General features: G+C 40.8%; 1 protein-coding gene across 9 annotated transcripts in view; it reads left to right on the top strand.

The window, feature by feature from the left end:
* The window catches only part of EHBP1 (EH domain binding protein 1), a 386,656-nt gene that overhangs the window by 26,005 nt on the left and 342,394 nt on the right, over positions 1–18,257 (top strand). For 3 of the 9 annotated variants that reach the window (XM_061432757.1, XM_061432763.1, XM_061432761.1), the window contains exons 1-2: positions 5,856–6,221; positions 7,058–7,462. In XM_061432757.1, coding sequence (XP_061288741.1) covers positions 7,359–7,462 — 104 coding nt within the window. In that variant the 5' untranslated portion in view covers positions 5,856–6,221; positions 7,058–7,358. Of the gene's footprint in view, positions 1–5,811; positions 6,222–7,057; positions 7,463–18,257 lie in introns of those variants that run through there. The other 6 variants (XM_061432762.1, XM_061432764.1, XM_061432766.1 and 3 more) reach the window with 4 other exon arrangements.

The raw sequence follows: 18,257 nt of genomic DNA on the forward strand, positions 1-18,257 counted from the left end.
GTTTAGAACATAATCAAGGTCCTGGAGTTTAGTGCCATCTTAGGTTCAATGTGCAAAGGTTCATTATGGCTAACTGCAAGGATTCATTCATGGGTAATTGGAACAGAAACAATTTCATAAAAGGATATTCTGTTTTTAGTTGAAAGATGGTTTTCTGATGCAGCTTTCATGTCCACTAAAGAACTTGGGTCCTTTAATGATAGAGAAAAGAAGAGCTTCCTTTTAAGAAGATAAACATAGGTTTCCAAGCATTTTGTTAGAATTATTACTTTCAGTTGTATAGCAGGTACAGACCTCAAGTTTTACAAAATTCAGGTTTGCAAGAAATATAATTTCATTTTTCCATAACTCAAGCCAATTTCTAGTTCAAGCTCTGATTTCATGAGGGGTGGCAGATACTTAATCATAGTCAATTTGGCAGAGGTTGCATCTAAACTGAGGAGACTTCTCTAGGATTAGCATGTCAGAGAAAGAGGATGAAACATTTGATCTTTGCTCCTCCTCTGCCATGCTGGCTCCCCTAAGATTTCCACTCTGTATCTTTCCTCAAAGGCAGCTGGCCCCACAGATGGCTGCTGGATTGACCTTGGCCAATCAGCAAGGTTCCTTTAGGTCTGCTGCTTCTGCTGTCTCTGCACCCTTTTGGGGATCTGGGGCTCATCATGTTGGGCTTCTAGAACCTCCATGGTACTATGCAAGATTTCACTGTCCATTATGGTAGCTACCAGTCACATGCAGCTGTTGAAATCTAAATTAATTAAAACTCAATAAAACTTTAGGTCCTTAGTTAGGCTAGCCACCTTTCTGAGCCCTAGTGGTTTCCCTCAATAGTCCTAGTGGCTAGAAGCTACTGTATTGGACCCCCATGTATAGAACATTTCATTCAGCACAAAAAATGCTATTGAATTGGTCTTGGCCGGACTGGACACACGACCCAGCCTTTTCTTATCTTAGGGTCTTGCCACATCCCTGGGCTCTAACAAATAAAATGAACGGAAATTATCTCTCTTGGCTCTCAGTTCCTATAGATAGATCCTGCCAAAGGCTTCTGCCAGAATAGGGTGAGAAGAGAGCAGTGAGTCCTGCTCTCTGGGACCCACCAGCATGTAGCCTCTCATTACTTTCCAGCCAACTTCTTAATCCCATTCTAGTCGGAAATCCATTTCTTATCTCTAGGCAAGGAAGTTATACTATTGTATATACCAGCACTATCCAACAGGAAAATAAGGCAAGCCACATGTATAATTAAAATTTTTCCAGTAGCCACATTAAAAGAGTAAAGTAATGAATGAAATTAATTTTTAATGTCTTTTTTTATCCAATACATTTAAAATATTATCATTTCAACAGGCAGTCAATAGAAAACTTTTAAATAAGATATATCCTCTTCATTTGTACATACTAAGTCTTTGAAATTGGTTTGTATTTTATACCCACAGCACATCTCAATTTCAACTAGCCACATTTCAAATGTTCAGTAGTCACATACAGCTATAGGTTAACATATTGAACAGTACAGGTCTCTAACTGGATATATTTCGTTACCCCCTAAAGGGCTTGGGTTCCGAAACTCAAAAACAAGGAGAAATTCCCTCTTTCTTTACATTCTCTTATATTACTTTTCTGAAACAATAACAAAACCCAGTCTATCTGAGGGTGGATATGGGGCTTCTGGCTCAGTAAAGAATCTTCCTGCAATGCGGGAGATTCGGGTTTGATCCCTGGGTTGGGAAGATCCCCCTGGAGAAAGGAATGGCTACCCACTCTAGTATTCTTGCCTGGAGAATCCCATGGACAGAGGAGCCTGGCAGGCTATAGTCCATGGGATCACAACAGTTGGACACAACTGAGCAACTAACATTAACATGATGCTGAAGGTGTCTTTGGGTGGGGTATGGGAGGAGAAAGGCCATGGAATAAAAAGAATATTTGGAAAAACAACTACTACAAAAACCTCAGTTAATATTTCAAAAGTATTAGCCTGCCACAGTGAGCTTTTTAAGGATATAAATATTGCTGTAGGATTGTCAGAAGAAGTTTGTTTGTTATGGGCATAAAAGAAATAGTAATTTTATTAGCAGTTAAAAATTGCAGTAATATTGTTGTGTATTGTATAGCTGCTATGGTAACTGGAAAACACAATGCAAAAATCTGCAGTGCAGTGCTATTGTTGCAGGTAAATCTTATTACTATGACTAAGGCACAGATAAGTTCTATTAGTGGTTAAATCCTGCAATAATACCTCTGACAATTTTTTACTGCAAAGACTGTAAAACCCAAGGATAAGAATTTTATTACCAGAGATGATAATTCAAGCCTACGGTTGCACTTCATAGACTAGAATCTCCATTTAGGTGGTTAACTGGCAAAGCTGCTTCAATGAAAATAATTTCTATCATTTCAAAACTGTCATGGCACAGAGGATTTGAAATTTTGGGGTGGCATTTTCCATTTTTTTATATTCTATTTTCACTGTAAGCTTGGTGACATTTAAAGGCAATATAGAAATTATTTTAAATGTTGAATCTTTTAAGTAAAACAGCTATAATATTTTGCAGTCAACACCTGGGTCAAATGGACAGGACAATTAAAGTTACTTATATCCACAGGTGTATTATATGCAGATTAAGCCTGGGATGGAAGGAGATGATAAATCAAGACCTGAGTTAACAGGGTTTAGAAAGAGGCAGAAACACAGTTTGGAAGGGGGGAGGGTCAGTAGGCTGTACTTATTGGTACATACTGGTAGGGAGGAGAAATGGGAACCTTAAGAAAAAGGTAATTTCTAGAATGCCAAAAGATCTCACATGATATATGGCATGGAAGGTGGTCATGGGGACTGGGGCTAAGTGAATTCTTAGTAATTACTGAAAAGTTCTGAGTATACATAGGTTATTGGTGTTCCACTCTAGGTAATCACTGAGTTTAATGGAAGACAAATAATGTTGAAAGTAGTTTATCTTGAGATTTGTTATTCCTTGAGGTAGCGATGTTTGGTAACAACTAAGTATTGCCCAAGTTATTCTTGAAGGTCAATTTTTGATGTTTATTATGTATTATTTTTGACTGCTAACAAACACAATGATGTACATTATTAATTGCTATTTATTGACTGTTTACTGTATGTCAGGCGCTTTACATATCTTCCATTTCCATTACATACTTATCTCAACATCCCAGAAAGGAAGCGTGATGATTTGTTTGACAGAATAAGAAACTGGGACTCAGAGAGGTGAAGTGATTTGTGTTAATTTCCTGCATGTATATTGAACATCTGTTTCTGCAAATTCTTTGAGAGCAGGGACTGTACCTTTTATGTGCCATTAATAACATTTCATGTGATCAATACTCAGTTGGTATTCCCTATCAGCTAAGTGGATAGAAAGAACTTAAAATATTCTATATTTAAGGTTCTCCAATAAATTTAGTTAGACAGGTTATTAAAAAAAAAAGTCATGAGGGAAGAAGTAGCTACTCTGTGGGGTCTCCAGGAGCCTATGAACTTATCTTGAACTTAGCAACAGGGTTAAGGTCTGTTTTTAATTCCTCCATTTATAAACTTGGGCTCTTCTTCGCTACTTTTGCAGCTAGGATGAAAAAGAAGAGTTTATATCCAAGAGAAAAACTTCCCCTAAAAAGAAGAACTATCATACAAGAAACTCTTTCTTAGTTTCTTGAAGTTTTCCACAACTTGAGAAAGATTCCCTAGGGTCCTACACACTCCTTCTCCTTCTTTTTTTAAAAATAGTTTGTGTGTGTGCTTTTTTTTTCTTCCGGATCAAACCTGTGCCCCTTGCATTGGCAGCATGGACTCTTAACCACTGGACCACCAGGGAAGTCCCCTCTTCCTTTTTAGGAAGGCACAGAGTATTAAAAGAAACCAGAATGACCACATGAGAAAGTCTGAGAATTTCTGAAGAATAATAATAAAAAAATAGGATGCAAACCCCTCTTGATTATCATGTGGGTTGTTCTGAAGGACACCACAGATTAAAATAGGTTATGACCATTTCTATAAATTAGCCATTAAAAAATCCATACACTTAGAGTCTGTTAATGATGCAGAATATATCACTATATGAGATCATAATAGATGTAGGTTACAGTGATTTAGTAAGCCACTCAGGAAGGACACGAGAGAACTTTAAGATGTACACAAAATCAGAATCAATATAATTATTATGGTTATCTTTCATATTTTAAAATTAAGACTATAGCGAAATAAGTGATATCTATGCCCTTTTCTGTAAAATGTACACTGTGTTCTTGTAGTATTATTAGATCACTTTCTTTATTGCAAATGGAAATGGAATTAGATACTGGATTCAAGCCTTCTGTGTCTCCCAATCTATGCTGATTGTTCAGTCTCTTCTTTCTCTTGCCTCCCCATGGCTACAGATGAGCTCAGCTCTCACCCATCACTGCCCTCCTTTCTGACCTTAAAGAATCCTTCCCTAGATGGTAACACCTTTCAAGCTATTTTGTCCACACATCCTGCTCTCTATCCTTAGTAAGATTAAGAATGCGTTCTATTTCCAGGACTCATCTTGCTTGTTTTCTTTTCATGTTAGTTTCCCTCTCTTTTTCTCAATTGACTCATTGCTTGTAGGGTGCTGCTACTTCTCTGACCATTCCCTCCTGTCTCCTTCCCACTTTACTTCGTCAAATGTTGAGATTCCTCCCCAAAGTTCATTCTTTGTCTTCTTTCTCTAAACCAGAGGTCTGTGGACTACCTAAAATTGAAAGCAAATTTTTGTCTTAGGATAGGACCTATTTCTCCTCGGTAAAATATCTATACCTTTCATCATCGTTCTCAAAAGGGTCCTTGGCTCCTTTTACAAGGTTAAATGCCCCTGCCCTCACACTCTTCTTAGTTTATTTCATCCTCTCCTTTGCCCATAACCACTCTTTTTATATGCTAACCCTCCGAAACTCATCTATAATTCCTACCAGAGGGAAAAAGATCGATAGCGAAGAGGAGAAACTAGGATTCATAGAAACGCTTAAGAATTATAACAAGAAGAAATCGCACTATGAACATTTTAGGTCCCTAATGGCTCAGAGGGTAAAGCGTCTCCCTGCAATGCGGGAGACCCGGGTTTGATCCCTGGGTCGGGAAGATCCCCTGGAGAAGGAAATGGCAACCCACTCCAGTATTCTTGCCTGGAGAATCCCATGGACTGAAGAGCCTGGCAGGCTGCAGTCTACGGGGTCGCAAAGAGTCGGACACGACTGAGCTACTTCACTTTTGGTTATTGAATCTGGTTCATTAAGGACCAGCAGATCGAATATTTGGTAGGGGCTTGGCCAGGTCATTACAGTCGGTCAGAGGAAAAATCCCAGAAGGTTAAACCAAGGCTGTGTGCGCACCCTAGCAACTAGTGGCAGAGAGGGCACACCCAACTCCTAGGGTGGGGATAGGAGAGAACAGGAGAGAAAAACCACAGCAGCCTCACAGCTCACAGCTGCAGCGAAGCCAGTCCCGGGCTCTGCTCTGACTCCCGCTATAAACCCCGCCCAGCACCTTTGACCGACATCCACCTTCAGCAACCACCTTCCAGATCACTATAAACACTCTTTACTCCTCCCACCTAGCTCTTCCCTCTTGAAGCCAATCAGAGGAATGGGAGGGATTGTCCGTAGAGGGTTTCAATTTTTTTTTTTTTTTTTTTAAAGAAGGGTAGATCTTACGCCGCGTTCCGCCTGGCGGAAAAACACCTCCAGAACTAGGGGGTGGAGCTCTGTGATGGGCACCCTGCTCGGCCAATGAGTGGCCCCTGCCCCTCAAAGGCCCGGTCGCCGAGGTGGGCGGGGAAAGTGCAGGGCCCAGCCAATGGCGGCGGGGCGGACGGAGGTTGAGCCGCCGTGGGTAGGGTTAGTGTGAGAGGTGCGGCGGGGGAGGTAATGATGATGGTGGCGGAGGAGAAAGGCGGGGGAGGGGGTGCTGGGCGCTGAGCGGCGGCTCTGGCAGGGTTTTGTAGGGTGGGGGACGGTCGCGGGGCTACTGCGTCCGGGAGGGGGCGGGCGTGAGGCGCGCTGTCCGCCTGAGGGGCTGCAGACCCCGGCTCCCGGGAGCGCCGCGGCTGGCTCGGCTGTTCCATGTGGCTCCGGCGGGGATGGAGGACTCGGTGGCGGCGGCGGCGGCTTCTGCTGCGGCGGCGACGGAGGAGCGGCGCTGAGGAGGGAACCGGGCCAGACTCAGCCCGACAGCGGGATTAGAGGTGTGAGGAGGGGGCGGGAGTGGACGTGCTGCGGGGCCGGGGCTCGGGTACCGGGCTGGGGTCTTCTGGCATCGCCTGGGTGACAGGGACTGCGGGCGAGCCACCGCCTGCCTCCGCTGGGGGCAGGGGTCTGGGCTGTGTGCGGGAGGAGAGGAGGCTCCGGCGGACTATTCCCTGAGGATGGGGGAGGGAGGCACCGCACCCCGCACCGTGCACTTGCCCCTTTGGTCATTGCTTCACGCCCAGGCAGGAGTTTCCATTTCCCTCCGGTTGGCAGCGAAGGTGAATGAGAGCCCAAGTGGCCTGGAGCCGGGACACTGCCCTCTCTCTGTCTTGAGATTTCCCTCCACTCCTCTTTTCCCATCCGTTTCCCCCTCCGACTCAGCAGCAGCATTCTTCCCCGCTCCTTAATTTGCTCCTCGCACTTATTTTAGGACTCAGAGCTATTAATTATCACCTGAAAAATAAAGTTTATTTTAAAATACTCCACTCCTTCCTCTGACTGGCTTTGGATATTAAGCAGCATCTCTAGACTTTCCCGCTCTGCTCGCCCTTCTGTGATCCTAGGAGAAGGAGGTAGGGCCCCGGCTTTCGCCTCGCAGTTGTTGATGCCGATTACCTGACGTGTTGCTCCACGTCTGTGGTGTGAGTTGTAATTTCTTCCTTGGTGTCTTGCATCCTTGACGTTACTGGCTGTTGAGGTTAGTGTTTTGTTTCATTGTTTGAAAAACATGCTGGAGAACTGGGGTTGTCTGTTGCAGTGTTATCTGACGTGGGTGGTTAGTCACTTCTTAGGCTTCTCTTCTCATATTTTTTCTCTTTGTTTTGCTTTTCAGTCCTCCAGAATACATATCACGTAGCCCCCGAGGTGGAATGGTGATGTCTCCATGAGGGAACCTCCTCTCACTCATCCTGTCACGTGTGTCATCCTCTTCTTGACTGGGCCATTCATCTAGGACGGAATTTACCCTGTGAAACAGGGAGAAGACTTTATGGACCCCAAACATCATTTCAAGTTGTAGTTGAGTTTTGTAAAGTACAGACATACATGCAAAGCTCCTTTGCTTTGGACCTTCTGCTTTGTTAAAGCTGCTGTGTTGCTAATCCAGAACTGCTCCACTGTTTTGACTGATCATCATGGCTTCAGTTTGGAAGAGACTACAACGTGTGGGAAAACATGCATCCAAGTTCCAGTTTGTGGCCTCCTACCAGGAACTGATGGTTGAATGTACCAAGAAATGGTAAGAGTGCCTGGGTGTAGAGTTTGCTGTGCTGTGGCCTAAACTCTGCTGCTTCTGACAGCAGATTTACCTTTCTGCAGCGCACAAGTGTGTGAAAGCTGGGCGGGGTGCAGATGACTCTCACAAGTACTGTGGTGTGCACTGTTGCTCCTGGTACCATTCCTGTGGGTTTTAATTACTGCACTTCAGTGTGGCTCAGAGGACTGTCACTATGAGAGCACACTAAGTACAGCAGACTTGGTCTTGAGGTCTTGCATCATTAGTGTTAGGATAACTTTGATTTTTATAATTTTAAGGAGATGTAAAAATGGCTACTGAAATATTGGAAACATATGCATGTGTTTTGATTAACACATATGTCTATGTTTCAATAGAGTTTTAATACAGAAATCTATTCTTGTAGGGTGGTGCTGATCTGTTTTTTTTTTTTCCTTTTGCTTAAAATAAAGAATTTTTCATTATCTGATTAATAGAATGCCAGTCCATACAACCTTAGAAATTCTTTTGTTATATGCTTAGTCAGGCAGCTGTATTTTATTTTAATTGCCTCATGAGATACATTTCTTGGCCAGACTTAAGGAAGCAATTAGTAGTGCTGGTCTATGATTTTTTGCTTTCACTTGGGCAAAGTAAATTTAGGGCTTTCTTTTCACTGCCCTGAATGATGAGCAAGAAGAATTCTTATTGGGCTTCCCTTGTAGCTCAGCTGGTAAAGAATCTGCCTACAATGCAGGAGACCTGGGTTTGATCCCTGGGTCAGAAAGATCCCCTCGAGAAGGAAATGGCAACCCACTCCAGTATTCTTGCCTGGAGAATCCCATGGACAGAGAAGCCTGGCAGGCTATAGTCCATGGGGTTGCAAGAGTCGGACACGACCTAGCAGTTGAACTACTACTGTTCTTATTAGAGGAAAAAAGTTAATCTTAAGAAAATGGTACTTTGGGTTTTGTTTATTGTAGTGATTAAGCAGTATTACTGCAAAAATAAGTCCATTTCATTGTTCACACAGACTGTAATTGCATGTCTGTATTAATCTCTTTTTATAAGATGAAAAACAACTTGTTGTACTCTAGAACTCTTAAAGCATATCTGAATATTTATTTGGAAACTAGTTTCCGAATGCTTTTCTCTTAAACTTGTTAGAATGTTATTTTATGTACAACTCAAGAAGTGCATGTACTGATTACCTACTTTATACCAGGCTCTGTAGCTTTAGAGTTGAATGAAATAATCCCCACCCTCAAGGAGTCTAGGGCAATGACAGGTCATGTAAAGGAAGTCTCTGTGATAGGTGCAATAATATAAATATGTATGATGTAGGGATCTTTATCTATCTCCATCCCCTAACAGTTAGATAATCTTGGGGACAGGTTATTTACTCCTCTGAGATAATTTTCATATTGAGAAAGGTAATAATGATATCACTTCTCAGTGAAGTGATTAAGTGAAGATTAAATGAGTTAGGACATGTAAAATGCTTGGAACAATGTCGGGCACATAGTAAATGCTCAACAAATGCTGTTTTTACTTACAAAGTTAGCAGAGAAGGAAATAACTCTTTAAGGGTAGGGTAGGGTATGGGATGACTTTCTGGGAGCTGAGCTGAGTTTTGAAAGGTTCATAATAATTGGCCAGGAGGCTAAAGAGGAAGAAATGAAGGATGTTCTAGATGAAGCAACTGCTTATGCAAAAGTGTGGAGGTGAGTGGTATGCCGGAAGTTCATGCAGTGTGATTGGATTATGATGGGCCTTAAAGTGGGAGGAATGCAGTGGGCTCTGATGTTTTAGAGGCAGGCAGTGGTGAAGTGCTGTTGTACATGCCTTGGACTTTATTCTGTGGGTGATGGAGAGATACTAAAAGCTTTTGAGCAGAAGAGACTTTAGGTTTGAAGAAAAGTGAAAGTGTTAGTCACTCGGTCCTGTCCATCTCTTTTCGAACCAATGGAGTGTAGCCCGCCAGGCTCCTCTGTCCATGGAATTCTCCAGGCAAGAATACTGGAGTGGGTAGCTGGTCCCTTCTCCAGAGGGTATTCCCAACCCAGGGGTCGAACCTGGGTCTCTGCGTTGCAGGCGGATTCTTTACCGTCTGAGTCACCAGGGAATCCTGACTTTAGATTTTCATTCTGGAAAATGATTCGGATGACAGTGTGAAGTAAGGATCATAGTGGAAAGGGTAACTGGAGGCTGTGACAGTAGGGTAGCTATTGCAATAGGTAAGGTGAGAGAAGAGGCTTAGACTAAGGCAGTGGCAGAGAAAGTGGGGAGAATAGAGTAGAGGGACACTTAGGACACAAAATGGAGAATACTTAGTGGTCATTTCAGTATGGGTCTGAAAAGGATGAGGGTGAGGGAGAGGGAAAGGTCTGGGTTGACACCCAAGTTTCTGGCTTGGAGGACTAGTGTACTACTAACTCAGCTAGGGAATACATGAGGAAGTTCCTGATTACAAGTCTTTCTCAACTTGGTCTTATACTGGGGGCATCAACTATAAGATGGTTAAATTGGAATCTCTTTTCTTAAGGAAAATAGAACATATCAGGTGATTCTTTATTCACAACATGAGTTTCTTCCCCATAGTTTGCATCATTCCTGGATTTTATTTTTCCTTGAGAAATATGTATGTTACTGTTAATGTGTCGCAAGGTAAAAGCCAAGAATGAAATTTAACTTGATTATTGATGAATTTATTGATGAATGCTGCTGCTAAGTCACTTCAGTCATGTCCGACTCTGTGTGACCCCATAGACGGCAGCCCACCAGGCTCCCTCGTCCCTGGGATTCTCCAGGCAAGAACACTGGAGTGGGTTGCCATTTCCTTCTCCAGTGCATGAAAGTGAAAAGTGAAAGGGAAGTCGCTCAGTCGTGTCCGACCCTTAGCGACCCCATGGTCTTCAGCCTACCAGGCTCCTCCATCCATGGGATTTTCCAGGAAAGAGTACTGGAGTGGGGTGCCATTGCCTTCTCCGTTATTGATGAATAGATGGCTCAATTACTTTTAGGGTTGGACATTATGGTATACCTATTAAATTAGATCTTTATGATAAGATCTGGCCTTAACACAAGAAGCATTTGGATATTGTAGAATTTTTAGATGTGTAGTTCTAAATATTTTGCATTTCCCCCCATCTCATTTAAAAATAGAGTTTAAAGTTAACAAGGTGACAGTGCCCAAAGAATAATATATTTGTTTGATGTACTGGAATTTTATAAGTGGATCCTTAAATAGAGCTTTAAAATCTTTTCATTATATAAAAATTTGTTGTAATAAGTTTTAGTTAATATTCTTTTTGTTTTACTTTGCATAAGGTCCTTGTGATAAATACAGGTTAGGCCAAATTTTTATGCTTAAATTCTGTAGCTCTCTTTTTTTATTTTTCATGCCTCATTTTGAAAGAATTTTTCATGCCTCATGCTTGCAAGAATTTTTAAATGACTGAATATGTATGCTGACTTAGAATCTATTTAAAGGACATAATAATAAAAATAGACTTGTACACATAGTAAGAACATACATTTTTTCAGTTACATATACATTTTAGGTATTGTTTTGAGGGTATGGAAAAATAAAAGGAGAGGAAGGAAATTTATAGATGCCAATTGAGTAAAGGGAAAGAGGCTTTGAAGATAAATTGCAGGTGTTGAGAGGATAAGAAAATAGATCTAATATACATTAGAGAAGAAGGAATAAATTATAGAAAGAACAGCCAGTGTTCCATTAGGATTGTGCCTTTGTAAGTAAACTATGTATACATGTGCCATACCTTTTAGAACTTTGCTACTCCAAGTGTTTTCTGAGAAACAGGAGAATTTGCAAAGCCTGGGAATGAATCTGTTAGAACTGCTTCCTTCAGGCCCTGCCCTAGACTTACTGAATCAGGATCTGCATTTTAATGAGATCCACAGGGCTTCCCTGATACCTCAGTTGGTAAAGAATCTGCCTGCAATGCAGGAGACCCCGATTTGATTCTTGGGTTGGGAAGATCCCCTGGAGAAGGGATAGGCTATCCACTCCAGTATTCTTGGGCTTCCCTTGTGGTTCAGCTGGTAAAGAATCCGCCTGCAATGTGGGAGACCTGGGTTTGATCCCTGGGTTGGGAAGATCCCCTGGAGAAGGAAAAGGCTACCACTCCAGTATTCTGACCTGGAGAATTCCATGGACTCTCTAGTTGCAAAGAGTCGGACATGATTGAGCAACTTTCACTTTTCTATACCATGCATATTAAGGTTTAATAAACAGTATTTTAAAATAATGTTTTCAGCCTAAGTGCCCATTCATGACTTCAGGATAAAGTATAATGATTTCTGCATGAATTTGAAACTCAAGGGAATGAAGATGAAACTTCAGGATTCAAGAAGGGCGTAGTGTGTTGATGGAAGAGGTTAATGGAAATCAGGATATGTTTTCCTAGGAAGAACGTGTTATTTCTGTGATTAAGGAGAGGAGAAATGTTTTCCATGTTCTCTTGTTATGGCTGTAGGTTATGAACCTGGGCGTGACAGGTAACAGGATGAAGGTAGGGGTTTCAGGAAGCCATCTTTAAGATCTAGGCCATGAGCAAACTCACAGCGTTTTACCCTTGATCAAAGGATGGATTCTATTTAAGGGGTTTGGGGTTTCTGCTTTCTTACACTTTTCTTTGTTGCTGTCTTACAGTATTTTGCATTTGCCTAACATAGTATGTTTCCTTAGCTCAGCAGTGTCTAACTTATAATTCTTTCTTGATGTGGCTCTAGAAGTTATGTCAGGAACAAAAACCAGAAAGACTTTTATTCATCTGAGAGGATACTAGACTGTTAAGTCCTATTCCTCATCACTCCATAACCAGGTAGAGGCTCCAGTAAATTTGAAGATGTTAAGTGTTTATATTCCCCTTCTCTTATTGTTGTCCCCAAGTCATTTAATTATTAATCTCATTTAACTGATGTAGCTGTTGGCAAGTGGTGAGACTGGCCACTAGAGATGACTCTGTGACAAAGAGACTAGCTGTCTTTCCTCTCTTGGTTTGTTTCTTCTCCTATTCTTCTTTTTAAAAAATATCACCTGCAGGTCTTTAGATTTCTGAGAGCAGTCTTGTATGAGCTCTCAATGGCTCTTCAGCTGTTTGAGGAAACTGCTTGAAAGTTGGCAAGTTGTGGGTATGATCATTTAGTTTACAGAACTCAGTTCCGATGGGAGCTCCGTAATACATGGTGAGAACTATTATGAGCATGTATTATATTTTCTGTGTATATCTCTGTATCGTCTACATATGTGAACATATTTTATCTTTTTTATATTTCTTCTATGTGAGTTTTTAAAAAGTATTTAAAGTACCATAAACTTTTCCCCAAAAGGCATACATATATTGGTTTCTGGTTCTTCTGTCATGTAAGAATTCCTTTTTCTTATTTTTAAATGTAGTTTTAATTATAATTTATTTTTAAGATAGGTGACACAGTCACATGGTTCAGAATTCTAGAGGTACAAAAAGGGGTTTATATGCCTGAAAGTAACCCCTCATTTTCTCTATTATTCCACAAGTTTTTGCACAGCTGCAACCTCAGGATTTGAAAAGTGAAAAAGTAGCTTTTTCCAGAGCTTAAGCGTGTGACGCTAGCCTGTTGGATAAAATATGAACTCCTTAATCTGATGTTCCAGGCCCTCTGTAACTGATCCCAAGTTAGTTTTCCAGCTGGACATTAGAATGCTACATACACTGTGACTATTAACTTGAGTTTATGAAGGCCAAGTTACATTAATAAGTACTTATTCAAATCCACTTCTTTGGGTGACTTAAGCAAGCTTTTCTCTGTTGCTTTAATGGGATGAATTAGAGGAACATCTGCCTTGATATAAAGAACATACTTTTGAAATACATTAAAAAATAATAATAATTGAAAATAAGCTTGGTGTGTTTTAAGAGTATCTGAAAGGTTGGTGTGTCTGCAGCACAGTAGAACAAGGTGTAAAATGGTAACAGGTGAGGTTTGAGTAGGTAGGGGTTAGGTCACGTATGGTGTTGAGGTCATGGTAAGGCTTTTGGATTTTTAGTGTGATAGGAAGCCATTGGAGAGGTTTGAGCGGAAAAGTATATGATTTACATTTTTAAAAGATTATTCTGGATACTTTGTGAAATGTGAACTGTTCTGAGTAAAAATAGAAGCTAAGATGCTATTGTAAGTAGTCCAAGTAGCAGAGGTCGTGGTGGAGGTGGTGAGAAATGACTGGCTGTATGTTGGTAACACATACACATGCTCCTACCACACTTTATTGAGGTATAACTACACTTTTACATAAATAAGATGCATCCATTTAAAGTATATAGTGCAATAAGTTTTGACAACAGTATAAACCCATGTGACTAGAAATAGATTTCTTGAAGGTGTAGTTGACAGGAGTTAATGATGGATTAGATATGTAAAATGAGAGATCGTTAATGACTAGGGTTTTGGCCTGAGCAACCAGGTTAATGTAATACTAATTACAGGAATGGGGAACACCCGGGAGGAGAAAGTTTGTTGTGAAGGAGAAATCAAGAATTGGTTTTGCTTTCTTAAAGCTTGGGACATCCAGCTGGAGATTTTAATTAGGCAGTTAATTTAAGAATCTTGAGCTCAGGGGAGAGAAGAGGTCAGCATCTCATAGTTTACAGATAGAATTTATAAATAAAGGGCTATAGGCAATTTTCTGTGGTGCTCATAGAGATTAAGAGAACTGAGGTCTGAGCCTTGGGACATTTCAACAGATAGAGGAGGGGAGGAAGAGGAAGAACCAGCAAAGGTGACTGAAAACAATCAGTAGTGAGGTAGGAGAGAAATCAGGAGTGTGTGCTTTCCAAGGAATGAAGTGCAAAATGTATCAGGAGAAGAGTGGTTCACTGTGTCAAATACTTTTGAGAGCAAGATTACCACTGGATTTGCAGGTTGGAAAGAGTTGATGACATTGAGGAGCGGTTTGGGTCTTCCCTGGTAGCTCAGTTGGTGAAGAATCCGCCTGCAATGCAGGAGACCCCAGTTTGATTCCTGGGTCGGGAAGATCCACTAGAGAAGGGATAGGCTACCCATTTCAGTATTCTTGGGCTTCCCTTGTGGTTCAGCTGGTAAAGAATCCACTTGCAATGCGTGAGACCTGGGTTTGATCCCTGGGTTGGGAAGATCCCCTGGAGAAGGGAAAGGCTACCTACTCCAATATCCTGGCCTGGAGAATTCCATGGACTGTCTAATCCATGGGGTTGCAAAGAATTGGACACAACTGAGCAACTTTCACTTCACTTTGGGTGGAATGATGGGGATGAAAGCATAATTAAATTGAGTTAGAGGAAAGGAGGTGGATACAGAGTCAGTATAGATAATTTTGTTGGAAAATTTTGCTATAAAATGGAGAACTGGAGTACCTGGAGAGGGGACAAGAGGTCGGGGTGTACCTTTCACATGGAAGATGTTGCAGCATGTTTTAGTGCTGATGGAAATGGTTGGTAAAGAAGGAAAAACTGATGACGTGCTGGAAGAGGAAGTAACTTCAGGAGAAAGAGAGAAAGGAACAGGATCCAGCACACAAATGGAAAGGCTGAACTTAAGTAGTGTGTGTGTCAGTTGCTCAGTCGTGTCTGACTCTTTGTGACCCCATGGACTGTAGCCTGCCAGGCTCCTCTGTCCATGGAATTCTCCAGGCAAGAATACTCAAGAGGGTTGCCATTTCCATCTCCAGGGGATCTTCCCGACCCAGGGATTGAACCGGGGTCTCCTGCATTGCAGGCAGATCCTTTATAGTCTGAGCTACAGAGAAGCCCTGAACTTAAATAGAATCAGGGACAATTCATTGTTACAAAGAGGGAAGCAGAGTACACGGATGAGAAGCATTTAGGTTGGTAGATTTGGTGGGGGAGGATGTAGATGTTCTGTTGGCTTCTGTTTTCTTAGGGAAATAATATTAGGGGTCATCATCCAAGGGGGAGGTAACAAAGTTATTGAAAGATTAACAGAAGAGGAGGTCTGAAATTGTTAAAACAAGAATGAATTGAGTAGGGAAATGTTGAAGGATTACTGGGTAGTGCTGAGGATGTTCTTAACATTGTGGTCATTAATTTAATTTAAAGTGAATGCACCAGCAAGTTTGCATATTTTAATTCAGTTACTTTATGTCCAGTACTTGGGTGCAGGCATGGAATAGGCAGACTTGGATTTAACCAGGGATGGGTTATATCAGGAATATATAACAGAGGAAAAGAAGGGCAAGGAAATTGGGAGTGAATGCATGAGGAGTGGTTATAGTGATGAACCAGCAAGTATAGGATAGAAGAGGAGGAAAATAAGGACATAAGAGATAGGTTGGTCAGTAGAAAAGTGAAGAGGACAAGAACTGTGAGATGTTACAAAGGTTCAGTAGTTGTTGGGATTGGGATATCAGAGTGAATGAGCTGGAAAACTGGGAGGTAGGAGAGTGAGATGCTTGATTTTGGAGGATGTGGTTAGTAGTAATGACAATATGTAGGTGGTGGTCTCCTTTGCGTATTAGTTAAAAAAAATAAGCACACAACTTAAGTGTGTTTTTAATTAATACGCTTTGTATGTTAAATATGAATATACTTTAATTTCTCTTTCTTTCTTTAAAATAAATTTAAGTAAAATAGGTCATCTTCTTTTTGTATCAATACCTTGGGGGGCTTTCATTCCTCTTTAAAGACTTGTAGCTGTTAGGGTGACCACAGCAGTTGATAGTTGAGATGGAATGGAGGAAAAGAATTTTAGCAGTGAAGAGGGCAATTAGGGAATTTAAAGGTTAAGGGACAAATTATCTATGTGGCTCTTGAAATTGCTGAAACGCTGAGAATAATTGGAAGAGAAATGGTTAAGACAGGGAGTCAAGTGCTGAAATCTTAGTGAATGAGGGAAGGGGTGGAGCAAAAAGTTTTACTTTTTGAAACTTTCTATGACCAGTTTATGTGAATTTTAAACGTTATTCTTTGAAACAAAATAAGTCTTCTTTTCCACTTGATGAATTGTCAGAGGTAGATGTAATTTTGTTTAGTCACTAAGTTGTTTTGTTTAGTCACTAAGTTTTTTGTTTAGTTTTTGTTTTGTTTAGTCACTAAGTTGTGTTTGACTCTTTTGAGACCCCATGGACTGTAGCCCCTCCAGGTTCCTTGTCCACAGGATTCTCCAGGCTAGAATGCTGCAGTGGGTTGCCATTCCCTTCTCCAGGGGATCTTCTCAACCCAGGAATTAAAACCCGCTTCTCCTGCATTGGCAAGTGGATTCTTTACTACTGAGCAACCTGGGAAACCCAGATGTAATTTTAATAGAGAATAAGTTGAATTGTTACTTTGTTAGTAATTTTATTTTAGTGTTTCATGGACTGATTTTTTTTTTTAAATTGGAATCGTTATGTGTAGTATTTTATTGAGATTTTAAATGCTTATTTTATGTGAAGTTCAGTTGTACAAAACTCAGTTGTGATGGTTTAAGGAAAATAGTGGATTGTCTTTATGCCATAGTTGGATATTTTAGTGCTTATATCACAGTTGTCTTTACACCAGACTCGTATGCCTCTAAGTCATTGGCTACTTTGGCCTCATCCAAGTTGCCTCTTCTGTAAATAAAGTTTTATTAGAATATGGCCATGTCCATTTGTTTATTTTCTATGGCTGCTGTCATACTAAATGGCAGAGTTGAGTAGTTGTTACATAGACTGGTTCACTGCAGTTAGAAGTATTTATTATCTGGTCCTTTAAGAAAGCATATTAACTTCTGCTCTAAATCATTGGAGTTACTCCTAATCATTAGTTACAGCTAATGTTTGTGGAATCTAGAGTTTAGTACCTTTTCATTTTCTCTCTGCCCAACCTCCAAACTATTAATTTAATCTTACTATAGTCTTGACTGCATAAGCAGTAGAGGAGAGCCAATTGTGCCTGCTCTCCAGTCCTATGGAAGAAACTTTAGAATAGCTTTGAGGAGCATTCAGATCTGTGTTTGGATAAAAAACATGTGTTTTCTGGCTGTGCTGGACAAATTACTTGGACAAATTACTAATCTCTTAGTAACTCATCTGTAACATGGTAGTAACAGTGCTTCCAGCATAGAGTTGTTTTGATGATTAAATGAGATAATACTTGTAAAGTGGTTAGAACAGTGCCTGACATACTGTAAAGAAAGAAAGAAAATGAAGTTGCTCACTTAAGTGAAGTCCGACTCTTTGTGACCCCATGGACTGTAGCCTATCAGGTTCCTCCGTCCATGGGATTTTCCAGGCAAGAGTGCTGGAGTGGATTGCCATTTCCTTCTCCAAAGCACTCAGTATATGTTGCCTATTATCTTTATCCAATTATTTAAGCAATACATGGTGAAAAGAACCATCTAGAGAAAACGAGTAGGGTAATCGAGAAGAAGACTGAAAGTATGACTTGAAGATTTAAGAGTGTTTGAGGAAGATGAACTAGCACAGAAGCTAGAGTGACCTGAGAGGTGTAAACCAAGGGGCATGATAGCAGAAGCACTGTGCTGAAATGAACTACGTGCTGACAGTATTTGGCTTTTAGGGGAAAGGAACTATGTATTTTTGCTTCTGGAGCAAAATGGGTTCATATAGTTTTATTTTTATTTTTTTTTTGATAATCACTTAAAGTAAGTGATTTTTGGCTAAAGAACATGGCTAAGGGATCTTAGTTCTTTCAGAGTAGAATTAACTTGCCAGCATATGTGTCTGTGTGTGTGTGTCTGTCTGTCTGTCCATGATAGTGACTATTCACAATATATTTCTTTATGACAATTTTCTTAAAAATTTTTTTTTCTCTACCATCATGACCCCATGAAATAA

Source organism: Bos javanicus, chromosome 11 (assembly GCF_032452875.1).
Source record: "Bos javanicus breed banteng chromosome 11, ARS-OSU_banteng_1.0, whole genome shotgun sequence".
NCBI classification, from domain to species: domain Eukaryota; kingdom Metazoa; phylum Chordata; class Mammalia; order Artiodactyla; family Bovidae; genus Bos; species Bos javanicus.